Source organism: Nicotiana tabacum, chromosome 11 (assembly GCF_000715075.1).
Source record: "Nicotiana tabacum cultivar K326 chromosome 11, ASM71507v2, whole genome shotgun sequence".
NCBI classification, from domain to species: Eukaryota; Viridiplantae; Streptophyta; class Magnoliopsida; order Solanales; family Solanaceae; genus Nicotiana; species Nicotiana tabacum.
This window is the reverse complement of record NC_134090.1, coordinates 42,037,299-42,052,915: the sequence shown is the minus strand read 5'-3', so window position 1 is coordinate 42,052,915 and position 15,617 is coordinate 42,037,299. Positions and strand designations below refer to the sequence as shown.

Genomic DNA, 15,617 nt, shown 5'->3' with positions numbered 1-15,617 from the left:
GCGACCAACTTTGGTCGCTAGCTTTTGAATTATATTTATTTATATTTTAATTTTTTTTAAATAAATATATATTTATTAAAATATTATAACTGGGTCCCATGTTAGCGACCAATGTTGGTCGCTATCAACTTATCCTTCAATTAGCGACCAACGTTGGTCGCAAGTTTTAAATTATATATATTTATATTTTATAAGTTTTATAAAGTAATAATAAAATTATTAACAAATTTAATGTGGGTCCCACTTTAGCGACCAATATTGGTCGCTAATCTCAGTATATATTTGACCAAGCAAGTCTGACCAGTCCAGTTAACAATTTGACTAAATTTGCGGCCAAATAGCGACCAACTTTGGTCGCTAAAGTATTTCAAATATTTTTTTTAATTATTTTCGGCAGTTTGGCGACCAACTTTGGTCGCTTTTCTTGACAGACCAAATTTGATCGCTAATGTTTGGTCGCTATTTATAGGAATTCTAGTAGTGAATTCAGAGTTAATATCCTAAACCCCCTAAACTATCATATTTTTGTCAATTTTCTACTTAAACTACTCGGTGTCCCCAAAATCTCCATGAACTATATATTGCCCTTCATAATAAAACGCTCTCATTGCATTCTTATAGGTGTGTCTACGCTACACGCTCCTAATTATCTAAAAACGTACCATGTCGCCCTACAAGTGGTATTTAACTCAACCTAAAACCTCCGTAAATTATTATTTTATTATTAGTTACCTACTTAAACAATCTAGTTTCCTCAAAATCCCCCGAAGTTTTTTCCTATATATTAAAATTATATGTTCATTTCTTAGAGGTGGGTCTGTCTAATTATATCCTTATGGTATGTATTAAGTTTTTTTGTGTAGTTTACTCATGATGTATTTTTCTCGGATGACTGATTAATTCTAGGAGTTTTGGCCAAAGTAGTATCTAATGTAATGTATTAATTTTAGGTTTAATTGTGATTATGTTTTATGTTCTACTCTAATTAAATAAGTCCTTATTTACATTTACTATGCAACACAATAAAAATAAAAATAAATGAAGGCATATAGTTTTGCATTTTTGAAAAGTCATCTTATATTACATAAATAAGATTACACAAAATAAAATTTTGCAAGTAAGAAACCAATTAGCTAGCAATTACATTCTCTAATTCTTGATCACACAAACAAGGTTCAAGAGATTCAACTTTGTTCTCTATAAGGTGTTATATTTAAAAAAAGATTTAAATAAGTATTCTTTCAACAATATGAAAGACGACTAATATAATAAACAGAATAAATCAGTTCAAAGGAAACAAGAGAGGGAGGAATTTTTCAGAGGGAACCCATATGGAGAACTGAAGAAAAAAGGTGAAAAATCAAGAAGAAGGTGAAAATAAAGAAGAAAGATGAAATAAATAAGGAAGAATGGTGAAAAAATGAGGAAGAAAGTTGGATATAAAGGAAATAAGGAGAAAAATAAAAAAAAATTGAAAGTGGGTTAGGCTAATTAGCCATTATATTCTGCCAGACGGGCCATTTGATGGCTTTTTTCAGCTATCACGTGCTCTCAAGCGAGTTATTACACATATTATTCCATGTAAGCAATGATGTAGTTTAAATATGAAGGGCAATATAGTTCAGGGGGTTTTGAGAACACCGAATAGTTTAAGAAGGAAACTGACAAAAATGTGATAGTTTAAGGGAATTTTAGGATATAACTCTAGAATTTAGTATAAACGGTCTCAACCTATTGTCACTACTTAGTTGTATGTAAGTGTCACGATCCAAAATTCACTTGTCTTGATGGCACCTACCCAACCCACTAGGTAAGCCAACTAATAACTATCTAATTTCAATAATATTTAATAAGACAATTAAGTAAAAGAAATATCTGAATCTTATACATTTTTCAAGGACTAGTAGTACAAATTATGAGCTTTTAAGATTAGAATATACAAAGTTGGTATGAAATAATACATCTGTTCGAAATGTACATAAACAGAGTTTTATGAATCTAAGGCTACCATGATCAAGAGGCAGCTATAATTGGAACGCAAGTATATCTTCAAATCCAGCTCCCGTCGAACACAGCAACGTCAGCATCCAACATTTGCACGTAAGGTGCAGAAGTGCAGTATGAATAAAACCGACTCTATGTACTTAATAAGTAACAAACCTAACCTTAGGTTGAAAGTAATGACGAGCTGGAGCAAAGGTCGGGTCCAATACCAATAGCCAACAACAGCCCATAACAACGTAGAATAAGTAATAAAAGAAGCAACTCAAAGATAAAATGCTCAGCTTAACCATGGTTTCCGAAAACAGTTCTTCCTTTCAAGTATATCACTGAAAACCCATTTCATTTACCGAAGTTGCCAAGAATATGAGTAAGTTTGAAAACAGTAATTTTCTCAAAAATCCTTTCAATAATAAATAAGATATCTCATTTTCTTTCCAGATAGCCAGTATAAAATGCATCATTATGACCATATGCCAATATGCGTGAGAAGTCATGAATGACGTAATACCATACAACATGAGAAAAATTCATCTCTTTGCCTGTATATCATGTGTGCATGTCAATGCAATGTATCTCAGAGATGAACTCATGTACTCACACTCTCAGAGTACTCACTCTCACTGGCTTACACTTTCCACTCATCATGCTCAATCACTCAGTACTGTATATGACCAATCCGGCCCAGGGAAGATCCATCCCGGAATATATATCAACTGACCATCAGTCACTCAGTACTGAGTAGGGCCAACCCAGCCAGTGGGGAAGATCCATCCCCAGGTATAAATGTTTTGGACAAGATCCATGTCCAGGGAAGATCCTTTCCTCAATATAAATGCATTGGACAAGATCCATGTCCAGGGAAGATCCATCCCTTTATATAAATCAACCGCACTCACTAGGGGTGTGTACAGACTTCGGAGGGGCTCTTTAAGCCCAATTGCTATTATAAATCAATATAACCTACCGCGGTGTGTAGCCCGATCCCATAAATATCACTCATAATCAGGCCCATGACCTCACTCAGTCATCGATCTCTCCAGTCTCTCTGTCACGGGCTCACAATGTCATGAAACTAGCTCGAAAATGATGATATGATGTATCGATAAATAATAACAGAGACTGCGATATGATATGCATATGAATGCGTATGCTGAGTATGTAATGCAGTAAAAGTAGATAACTCAACAACGGAAATGGCCTCAGTGGGTCCCAACAGGATAAACATGTAGCACAGACATGGTTTCTAACATGGGTCACAGCTCAATAGCTCAAGTACATAGAAATTTCATAATTTTAGGTAAGGTCAGGTAGCTACACAGTACCACAAAATTAACGAATCATAACTTACACAGTGCATGCCCACACACCCGTCACCTAGCATACGCGTCACCTCAATACCAATCACATATCACGTAATTTGGGGTTTTATATCCTCAGCACTAAGTTTAGAAGTATTACTTACCTTGAACAAATCAATTCAAATATCAAGCAAGCCAAGCGATGCTCCAAAAACAACTCAAATACATCAAAAAATGCCCAAGGAAACAATTCCAAATAATAAAGATCGAATCCTTAATCAAAATCCAAAACCGGCCAAAAGTCCAACCTGGGCCCGCACCTTGGAACCCGACATAACTCATACAATCCGACAACCCATTCAATTATGGGTCCAACCATACTAGTTTCACTCAAATCCGACTCCAAATCGGTGTTCAAAACTCGAAAATTCATATTATGAAACTTTAGGCCAAAACCTCCAATTTCCTCTTTGAAATTCATCAACCAAAAACTAGAATCCGAGGTAAATTTATGAAATATAATCAAAATCGAGTAGAGAACACTTACCCCAATTCACACGGTGAAAATTGCTTAAGGAATCACCTCAATCTGAGCTCTGTAGCTCTAAAAACGTGAAAATGGCTGAAACCCCCGAAATGGAGTACTTTCATAATCACCGGGCAAATTAATGAACCACAATCGCGGAATTAACCTCGCGATCGCAAAGAAGGAAGAGCACTGCCCCAGAAAATACACAATGCAATCGCGAACGAGGTTCCGCTAACGTGAAGAACAAACTCAGCAGCCTCCCCAAAGTACCCTACGCGTTCGCGAAACATAGCATGCGAACGCGATGAACACATGAATCTGCAATACGCGATCGCGACAAGGTCAATGCGAACACGAAGAAGAATCAGCCACTGCCAAGCTCAGTCCAAACTACTACGCGAACGCGTGCACACTGGCGCAAACGTGATGCTCACTCCGTAGCAACCTACGCGAACACTATGCTCACTCCACAGCTACCTATGCGAACGCGTCTGATAACCTGTGAACGCATAGAACAATTTGACCCTATCCATCAGACAACCTTATGCGATCGTGATCCTTGCTCCACGATTGGGATTAATAAAACTAGATACCCTGAGCTCTGCAGAACCAACAATGAAAAATGAAGGAAAAATAGTCCAAAATTAATCTGAAACATGCCCGAGCCCTTCGGGTCCCTGTACGAACATACCAACAAGTACCATAACATAATTCGAACCTACTCGAGGCCTTAAATTAGGCATAACAACATCGAAACGACGAATCGCACCTCAAATCGAGCTTAATGAACTTTGAACTTATCAACTTCCATAACTCGTGCCGAAACATAGCAAACCAACCCGGAATGAACTCAAATTTTGCACACAAGTCCCAAATGACATAACGAAGCTATTCCAAATCCCAGAACTATAATCCGATCCCGATATCCACAAAGTCAACTCTCGGTCAAACTTTTGAACTTTCCAAACCTTCAAATTTCCAATTTTCGCCAATTTGTGCCGAAACCTTCTAGAAACATCCAAATGAAAATCCGGGCATACGCCGGGCATACGCCCGAGTTCGAAATCACCATACGGACCTAACGGAACCATCAAAACTCCATTCTGAGGTCAAATTCACAAAAACTCAAACTTGGTCGATTCTTTCAACTTAAAGCTTCAACAATAAAATTTATTCTTCCATATCGATTCCAAATAACCTGAAAATTAAAAACCAACGATTCACATAAGTCATAATACATCATATGGAGCTACTCATGCCCATAAACTATCGAGCGAAGTGCAATTGCTCAAAACGACCGGTCGGGTCGTTACAGTAAGTTGGAGTCTATTATCCTTTGAAAAAATTTATTTACATATATTAAGTAGTGAAATATTTTGATCTGACCCACAGAAAGAGTTGGAGGCGGCTGTGTATGGTAACATTACTTGTATGGTAAATTTTTTTTACAGATCATAAGAGCTTAAGGTACTTGATGACATAGAAGAAGTTGAACTTTCGCCATGATGACACACTTTTATTCCGAGAACGAGTATGTGTTCCTCAAGACACTAACATGTGCTATGCCATCTTGGAGGATCCCGTTTTCCAACTACAACACTTAATATTTTCTTATTAATGTTAAATATCATAATAGTATAACTATTTTAGTACTACTAAACAAGGAGGTATCCTTGGCACAAATTGTCTTCGATCACTGGTTGTCTATAGAGGTGAGCTGCATGCACTAGTCCGGGGTAGCTTGGAGTTGTCTTTTGGTTATTCAGTTGTATTGGTTGTTTTGTTTCGACTAGATTTTCAGACTTTATCTATGTTATTTATATGCTTTAGACTTTTACCATGTCTTTTCGGTTTGCACTTTAAGAGATTATCGTGTTTTGGTTTGTCTGACATATGAGTTAAGTTAGGTGTCATCGCGATTTATTTAAATTTTTTCGTGATATTTTATATTCTTAAACTTCACAACCCGAGACACATAAAATAAAATGGAGGGAGTAATATTATTCGTTACAGCAAAGAAAAGAACATACAAAATAATAGTATCCTGTAAGCTCAATAGACTCTATACCTATAGTTGGTATTTCATATCCATATAGCATTAGCTTTGATGAGCAAATCCTTTAACTTCCCCCTAATATTGAGACTAATGACTTCATTAGATCCACCAACAAGTTCCTTTCCAATGAATGTAGTTGGTGTACTTGGCTTGCGTCCCATTTCAAGCAAAGCTCTCTCTACCTTTTTACCATTCGGAAGTTCATCAATCTTGTACACTGTTGGATTTGCACCAAAACCTCTGATTAGGATTTCAATACTGTAAGAAATGCAACAAGTGTCTTTGCTGAATATCACAACCGGGCTTTCGGACGCCAATGTCATCAGTGTATCCATTGTTGCAAATCCTGATTAGCCCAACAGTGAGTTTTAGATTCTGAATGGTTGTGAAGAAAATAGAAGCAAGAGTTATATACGGTTCTTGAAATAAAGCTTTTGGAAAGAGTAGCTATAAGTTTGAATTTCAAGAAGCTTGACTTTATATAGTTATATAGTTATAAATTTACCAAACAGTGGAAAAGATTGAGTATCCACTCCAAATTATTCTTGATTTTGGATATATAATTATAAAGATGTGATTTGTTTGTCTAACTGGAACCACGGGCTGCTGGAAATTAAAATTTCCCCATGTTGAAAGTACTTAGAGAGGATTTCTTTACCTTTAAAATATGGGAAAATTTCACATAAAAACAATTGGGCTCCCTACTTTTCAATTTTATAGCCTATATTTCAATTTATAACCAACTAGCCCAAAAATAATAGGCTAATACTTAACTTTCAACTCCGATAGGTTCTGAAAATTACTATTTAATTTTTAAAAAAGATTGCTCAAGCTTTTAAGTTAACTTTCGAATAGTATCTGTGACTCAAATATTAGTTCAACAAACTAAATTCACTTGGGTAGTAAAAATTAAAATTTTAACAAGCTTAAATACATGTGTTTAAATTTCAAATTTGATTTCGTGAGAATTTTGGAGTGTGTATCATTTAAACTTGTTAGAAATAGTATAAGAGGTTGTATATAAAATTTGAAGTCATTTAATGGAGACTTAGACTGCTTTTGAACAAGAATTGCAACTGAAAATCATGGAAGAAATTCGTCTACAAACGTTTGTATAAAGGTGTATAAGATGTGTTTATACACTCATATATACTATTATACAAGATTATAATAGTTCGTCTACAAGCATATGTAGAAAATGTGAGGAGAAGAGAGAGTGAAAGCAATGGCTGTGAGAATACATATTTAACTTCATAACTTTTAGAAGCAATGGTTGTAAGAACATAGATTTTGAATTTGCTAGTACTTTCAAAATATGTACAATATGGGCTATGTAGGGTAAAACTTAAAAACATGGGCCATTTTTTATTATGATGTGAAGTTATGTGTATTTTTTTGTAATTCTTTCTCAAAATATTCCAGAAAACGATTAAAAGCACATAGGATTAAATGAAAAAATCTAGTCTCAATCTTGAGATGAAAGGAACGGCCAGTGGTCAGAATTACAAGTTGTAAAATTTGTTAAATTTGATTGACTATATTTAGTATTAAACTAACTCATGCATCTGGTTTAAACGTACAGAATATGATTTTATTTATAAGGGACAAAAATTATGTATATAGTAACCGAAGTGAAGCATTAAAGTACTAAATTAATCAACAAAATAATGCCTAATTCTTAAATAAATACGGCAAAGAGGATTAGTGGGGAGTACTGAGGTCCAAGGCAAATTGGAAGCCAAGAAAGCAGCATATCTGAAGCTTCTGGATAGTGTGGACGAGGAGGAGAAGATTACGAATAGGGAGCGGTATAAGATGGCTAAGAAGGACGCCAAATTAGCGGTTACAGTGGCCAAGACTACTGCGTTTGAACGCTTGTGTGACGAACTTGGAGGCAAAGGAGGGGATAAGAAGTTGTACAGGCTAGCCAAAGGTACGAGAAAGGAAAGCTCGCGACCTGGACCAAGTGAAGTACATCAAGGACGAGGAAGGAGAGAGTTTTGTTAGATGAGGAACTTATTCGACGAAGATGGCAGGATTACTTTCATAAATTCTTGAACAAAGAGGGGGATAGGAACAATGAGCTAGGTTACTTAGAGCACTCCGAGAGTCGTCGGGACATTGGATATTATATGCGTATAAGAGTCGAGGAGGTTGAGGAGGCTATACGTAAGATGAGTAGGTTGAGAGAGACCGGTCCATACGAAATCCCGGTGGAATTTTGGAAGAGCGTGGGTAGGGAGGGCTTGGAGTGTTTCACTGGATTATTTAATATCATTTTTAGGACGAAGAAGATGCTCGAAGAATGGAGATAGAGTACGATGATCCAATTGTATAAGAATAAGGGTGATATTCACCGTTGCAACAACTATCGGGGCATCAAGTTATTAAGTCATACTATGAAAGTTTGGGAGAAAGTGGTGTAGCTGAGGTTGCAGATTGTGACTATTTCTGAAACTTGTTCGCATTTGTCGGGACGTTCGACTATGGAAGCTATTCATCTTGTTAGGAGGTTGATGGAGCAGTATATAGGGGAAGAAGGATTTACATATGATATTCATCTACTTAGAGAAGGCTTACGATAAAGTACCAAGGGAGGTTCTATGGAGATATTTGCAGGCTTGAGGCGTTCTTGTTGCATACATTAGGGCTATTAATGACATGTACGATAGATCTAAAACTCGAGTGAGGACAGTGAGAGGGGACTTAGAACACTTCCCAGTTATGATGGGGTTGCACTAGGGGTCAGCCCTCAGCCCATTTCTATTTGCCTTGGCGATCGACGCACTGACACGCCACATTCATGGGGAGGTGCCATGGTGCATGTTATTTGTAGATGACATTGTACTGATTGACGAGATGCGAGACGGTGTTAACGAGAGGTTAGATGTTTGGAGGAAGACCCTGAAGTATAACGGTTTCAAGTTGAGTAGGACCAAGACATAATACTTGGAGTGCAAGTTTAGTGGCGCGACTCAGGTAGTTGACGAAGATGTGAGGCTTGATTCTCAAGTCATCCTTAGGAGAGAAAATTTTAAATACCTTGGGTCACTGGTATTTTGTGTGATAAGAATGTGTCACCAAATCTTAAAGGTAAGTTCTATAGAGTGGTGGTCAGATCGACTATATTGTGTGAAGCAGAGTGTTGGCTGGTCAAGAATTCCCATGTCCAAAAGATGAAGGTGGCTAAAATAAGGATGTTGAAATGGATGTGCAAGCATACCAGACTAAATAGAATTAGAAATGAAGTTATTCGGGACAAGGTAAGTGTGGCCCTGTGGAGGGCAAGATGCGGGAGGCGAGACTTGGATGGTTTGGTCATGTGAAGAGAAGAGGCATAGATGCACTGGTGAGGAGGTGTGAGAGGTTGGTCCTGGAGGGCCTAAGGAGAGGTAGAGGCAGGCCGAAGAAGTATTGAGGAGAGGTGATTAGGCAAGATATGACGTTTCTCCCGCTTACTGAGGACATGACTATGGAGAGGAAGCAGTGGCGCAAGTAGGATCTTCGTTAAACGGGTTTAAAAAGAAAAAAGTTAAAAAATTATAAGAAATTGTGGCTAGTGGGAATTGAACTAGTGACCTCGCAAAAGTTTTTAACCCCTTTACCATTGAGATATGCCTTAGGCCTATGTCAAGGGGATTCAAAACATAATAGATATAGATAAAAAACAGATTTTGCTTTATATATACGGTATAATATTTTGGCGAAGGAACCCCCTTCCGCCCCCTAAACTCGCCCCTGATAGGAAGATATGGAGGTTGAGAATAAATGTAAGGTTAGGTAGCCGAGCGTTGTCCTTGTTTGTAACAGTAGCTTTAGTACATGACTTAGTGTCATGTATGTACTTTCGTATTCCTTGACTTCTATTATTACTTGTTGTTGCTTTCGTTTCGGCTTTTTGATTGCATTACCTAGTGTTGGTTTTGTATTTTTTGCTTTGGTTTTCTGATTGATGTGCTTGTTGTTGCCCTTTCTTTTACATTTCCTAAGCCGATGGTCTACCGGAAACAACTTCTCTACCTTCTTGAAGGTAGGGAAAAGATTTGCGTACACACTATCCTTCCCAGATGCCACGTATGAAATTACACTGGGTTTATTGTTGTTGTCTTAAATGAATACTGCTACATGTATTTGTTCTAATATTAAGTGGAGTACCTTGGAAATTATGGATATTACGGTAGAGATTGATTCTCGGTTGTGCTAAATAGACAAATTACAATTCTCAAGATAATCAAACAACATATTAAAAAGGCAATTAACTTGTAATGGAAAGATTAATAGATTAATCTATAAAAAGACGTGTCACTTGCTAACAGGTCTATCTATTGAATCATCTGATAGATTATGTAGAGTTTTTGATTCCATTGAAGATATTCCAAATGCAGTTTTCCTTATTGGAATTTAAAAGAATAAAAAGCCATGCGACTTTTCAGTAGATGAAATCACATTTTCTAGTACAATTCTCCCGTACAAGAAGAAGGATGTACCCAGAAGAATATTAGATCTGAAATGCCTATATTTATAGATATCCATATCAATTAATCTTATTGCGAAGAATATTATGCATTTTCTTAAAAGAATATTATGATAACTTTATATGTTACCTTTACAAACCCAAATGATTCTTACTCAAAGATAAAGCTGGAGACACACTGTAAAAGGGCTTATTACTACTTCGAAAAGCCGCATTTATCATGGTTTGATTCGCACTAAATGTAAGGATTTTTTTTTGGAACTTATATTTTTAAACACGCAATTGTTTGGCCAAAAAGTGTTCAACTTTTTGCTAAACTAATTAATGAGAAAATAGATGATAAATTTTAACCAAGAATAATTAACTCTAGATCTAAGCACATTGAATAAGAGAATAATATATAATCAAGCTTATAAACTTTCTGGGATCATAGAAGATATCAAATATAAATGATAGAAATACATTCTTGACATATTATCCCGTGATGTATTGATAAAGACGGAAAAGAAGGAATGCCATTTGACAGTAACAGGATCTATCTTTGTTGATTCGATAATCTCAATTACGGAGATTTGTATTTACTATCTAAACCTTTTCTTGGTTTTCTTCACCTCTTCTCTCTCTAGGAGAGGAAGCTCTCTCTTTCTTGTCTTCTTACTTCCTATATATATATATATTATCAGTATTCCCTTTGGTCCAACGGTTCTTAGCCAAAATACCTTCATCCCTTGATCGTACTTTACATCGCTCCCTCTAAGTATCACGACATTTACTTTGCCGTACAAGCTTTCCGATGGCTCGATCTCGGCAGCGGCCAAGATACTCGTCGTTATTATGACTTGTGGGTATAACCACGGCTTAGTTAATCCCTTACTATTCCTTTAAGTGCTAATCCACATGTGGTCAGATTTTGACCCATACAGTTAGTCCCTCCGCCCGTTGGGGTCGCCTCTTGGCGAGCTCGATAGGCAGACTCTATTGATTCGAAAATTGGGAGAAATCTGAATGCTTTATGCGAAGGGCGAGAACCTCATGGCGAGATAGAGACGTGACGCTTCGAAAATTGCGTCGGACCGTTACGTCAGTTCAAAATTGAACCGTCACGTCAGTTCAGGATGTCATCAGTATTCCCCATGCGTCATTATGACGCACGTTTTCTAGGTATTGTGTCGTTTCCTGTGCCCTTTTCATTTTCTAACTGGTGGCTCTTGGTTTTTCCGCTCAGGGCATTTATATTCCTATAAATAGGGGGGAGCCTCTCATTTGAATGTTACGCTTTTCAATTGCTTAAGAAAGAACTTCACAAATCTTCTCCTCCTTTAGTCTCTTATACTTCTGCTTCTGCTAAGATTTGTTGTGACCATTGTCTTTTTCCTTCATCATTTCCGTTTCTTTCGATAAAAAAAACAAATGGCTAGTGCTTCTTCCCACTCTAATAAAGCTGTAGGTGCTCCGGTTCCGGAAAATGACATATCCCTACTCGAAGAGGGAGCGAAAAGGTTGGAAGACGAGGGGTTCCCGACGGTGGATGAGGTGGTTCCCCGCCCGGGGAAGGCGATGACTGATTTTAACAGCCCTATCGGAGATGAAACGAAGCCCGTTCCTTCCACGATGAATGCTGCGGCGATCACGGCATTCAAAGACAAATGGGGGATCCCCGATCACATTGAAATGGTGCCGGCGGATCAGGACATAGTGCATTTACACTGCCCAGGCTACTGCGCATTTTACGCGTATCCCTTTGTCATCGGGTACACGCTTCCCATTCTTTCCTTGGTAGCGGATTTCTGCCGCTTCTATGAGGTGTGCCCGGCTCAACTCTCTCCGTATGCGTACAAGCTCGTCCTCATGCTCATCAAGTATGCGGAGCTGGCCGGCCGAGGGATTTCTCTAGGGAACATGCACCACCTCTTCGCCCCCCATTTTCTTCGGGGTACATTGATTCATATGCGTCATCGAGGAACCAAGAGTTTGGTGGTGAAGATGGACGATAAGGCCAATCGCCGCTTTTGAGAGAGATTTTTCTATGTCCGATCAGAGCATGTTGTGTCGAACCCAGCAGGGTTTCCTGAGACATGGAATTTCGCTCGTGAGTTTTCTTCCCTTTACTTTATGCAATTTTTCTTAAGACGGTCTTCTGTCGTCTCCTTTTAATGACTTCGCTGAGGATTTGTTTTTGTTTTTGTAGCCGAGAGAATGCCTCCCCCGCTAGTTGTCGATATCCGCGAGTGGGTGAGCGCAATTCTCGCCCACTCGATGGGGATTTGTGAATGAGGGCCTTTCCATGAGAAGTTTGGGCACAAGCCTCTTATCGGTGAGTTGGCTCGTTGTTGTATTGCTTTGTTCTCTGCTCCGTAGTTTCTTTAACCTTGTCGTTATATGATCAAATCCCTTCTTATTGACAGGTCGGAGGGGAGTGAGAAGGATGAGGGCTCTTGCGCTCGCATTCCGTCAACCGGCTCCCTCCGCCCGATCCGTACCAAGAGCTACTGCGGGCGATGTCGTAGAGAGTCTGGCCACTCATCGGACAGCGCCCGCGGCCAAAACCATACGCTTGGAGGTCACTTCTTAACTGGAGACTCCAGTCCCTGCGATCCGTTCAACGGGCGAATCTTCTCGTGTCGGTAGTGGAGAGGCCTTGTCAAAGGGACAAAGGGTAGTTGATAACTAGGGATTTTGACACATTTTATACTCCTTCTTGCTTACACTTTGATTATAAATTCATACAAAATAGTCCCAAAAGGCTCATAAGTTGTGCTTGATTGCAGGTTTGATCAATAAAGTGACAAGATGTCAAAGATCATCTCAAAAGAAGTGAAACTTGCACACGTACCAAAGACAAGACAAACTCAGGAAAAACAGGCCTAGTGCGGCCGCACTACACTTTGTGCGGTCCGCACTAGGGAGATTCAGAGAGCTGGTACTTCAGGCATTAAGGTAGTGCGGCCGCAGAAGGTTTTGTGCGGTCCGCACTAAAGGCAATGCGGCCGCACTACCATTCTGTGTGGTCCGCAGAGTCAAGATTCAGAGAGGGTGAATTTGGAGCTTTCAAGCATGTGCAGTCCGCAGTCCAGTTTGTGCGGACTGCACTAGAAGCCTCCGCGACCGCAGTCCATTCTGTGCGGTCCGCAGAGCCTGAGTTCAGAGAGCCAAGTTTTCAAGTTCAATAGCCTAGTGCGGCTGCACTAACCCCGCAGGGGCATTTTTGTCCAGTTTTTTCAGCTTAGTATAAATAGATCCTTTTTTCCATTTTTAGGGCATCATACATTTTAGAATAGCTGTTGCGCTCGTGGGAACGAATCTTGTAGCCATTTTGGGCATTTTTACTTACTTTTTATCATTTAATCTTTGTATTTAGCTTAGCAATTAATTAATATGTGTTTATCTTCATCTATTTCTCTGTTTTTCTCTTCAAATATGAGTAGCTAGACCCATTAGCTAGGGTTTTGGCTCAACCCTAGTGTGGGCAATTGATGGGTATTGCACTTTAGGGCTAGATTGACTATGGGTGTTTGCTATTTGGGTCAATTTCATGGTTTAATTACTGAATTAGTGGTTGCAAACACTAGTTTGTGCTAGGTTGACTTGGGCTCTTCTTGAGAAAGAGAGCCGAAGTCTCCGAAATTGATCCAACAAGGAATTGGGATGGACTCGAGAGAATTAATAGTCCCAATTAAAGGGTTAAACCTCGAGAGAGGAATAGCCGACTTGAACCCTAGTTGCTTGAGCAAATATGCATACCCAATTGGTCTTGAGAAAGTCAATTGGGCAAAATCATTCTTTCTACCGAGAGGTGTGAGAGTGGGTAATATCGAGCAATGGTTATACCATATTCCCCAATCATGTCAATCGTGTCTTAGACGCAATTACCCGTCAATTGGCCACCTAGGTGAAGTCACTACCCTAGTGCCTTTTAGAATATTTGAACAACTTGTAGCATTTTACTCTTAGCTTAATATAGTTGCAATTATAATTTGTAGTTTGATAATAGTAGAATTATAAAAGAAAACACCAAAAATGAATAGAAGTGCAATTTGGAACGTTATGCAATCCTAGGCTAAATAGACACTCAATTCTAATTCTAGCTCTTTGTGGATATCGATCCCGACCCAAAATCGAGTAAAAGCTATTGCGATCCTCTCTCGCTACTTATTAGTGGTGCAGAGTTGGCTACTATCAGTAGTGTTGGAAGGGGCTTCTTTAGCCGAAACGCCCTTGAGGGGCGACCTTGTTTCGACAGTACCCGAAACCGGCGGTGGTGCTAGCCTAGACGCGGAGGCGACACCCATTTAGAGCATTCAAGAGGCTATTGTAGCAGAGGGATGGAGTTCTGAGGCTGCCATTACTATTTCGGGCGGCCCATCGACATCTTGCCAGAACCGCACCCTTTCTTCGGCCAATGAGAAGGGGAAGGGCATCATGGTTGATGATTATGAATCCGACTCTGACATTGACCCTAAGGACATGGGGATGTTCAAGGAGGGCTTTACTAGGACTGAGGTAAGAGAAGAAGGCCCTTCCTACATACTCGAAATTCCATCGGATTTCAACCTGTTGCAGGAGACAGTGGATTTGGTGCCACAGTTCGATCTTCTATGCTCCGCCGCTGAAAGCGGATCTCTTCAGGAGGTTAGTGACTCTGGGTTGTCACGTAGTGTGGCCACGATGAGCCTAAGGGTGAGTTCCCTTTTGTTTTCTTTGTTTTGTGACCTTTGTCTTTACTGACTCTGAATTTTGGTAATAAAAGTATGGCTTTTGCATTTCGTTTTCTACCCGGTCAATATAAATTTCTACTTAAAGAGTGTTGCGCTCGGGTTAACCAAGCCCTCAAGTGCCGTAAATTATCCCTGGGGACATTGGGTTTGTTGGCATTATAGGCAGCTTTGCTGCTGAAGCGGTCAATAATGATTTCCTCCCCTCTCTCTTTTTTTAGACTTACGTGCTAGAGATCGAGAGCGCTCGTAGGACTGAGACACGGGCCGAGAATTTTCTAAAAATGGCCGAGAAGTATCAGCAATATCGCAACAGGTGCCGTGAGATGCACGAGACTCTTAGAGTGGGCGCTAGTACCCGGTCCGCCAGGGAGGAGTTGGAGAAAAGATATGAGGAACTGATGCGATCTATCCGCAGATGCAGTGAGCTTGAGGAGCTAATTCACGCCAAAGACGAGGAGCTCGAGGTGGGTAAAGGGGTTGCCATAGAGTGCGATGACCTTCGGGCGAAGGTGCTGTCTTTACGAGCTGAGCTTGAGCAAAA

The 15,617-nt window shown here is 39.3% G+C and overlaps 1 protein-coding gene across 1 annotated transcript; it reads right to left on the bottom strand.

Moving 5' to 3' along the window:
* Positions 1 to 5,913: 5,913 nt before the first annotated feature.
* Positions 5,914 to 6,222, bottom strand: LOC107803131 (monothiol glutaredoxin-S1-like). Its single transcript, XM_016626764.2, has one exon. It carries the CDS (start codon positions 6,220 to 6,222, stop codon positions 5,914 to 5,916), a length of 309 nt encoding a protein of 102 aa, XP_016482250.1.
* Between the last annotated feature and the right edge of the window lie 9,395 nt (positions 6,223 to 15,617).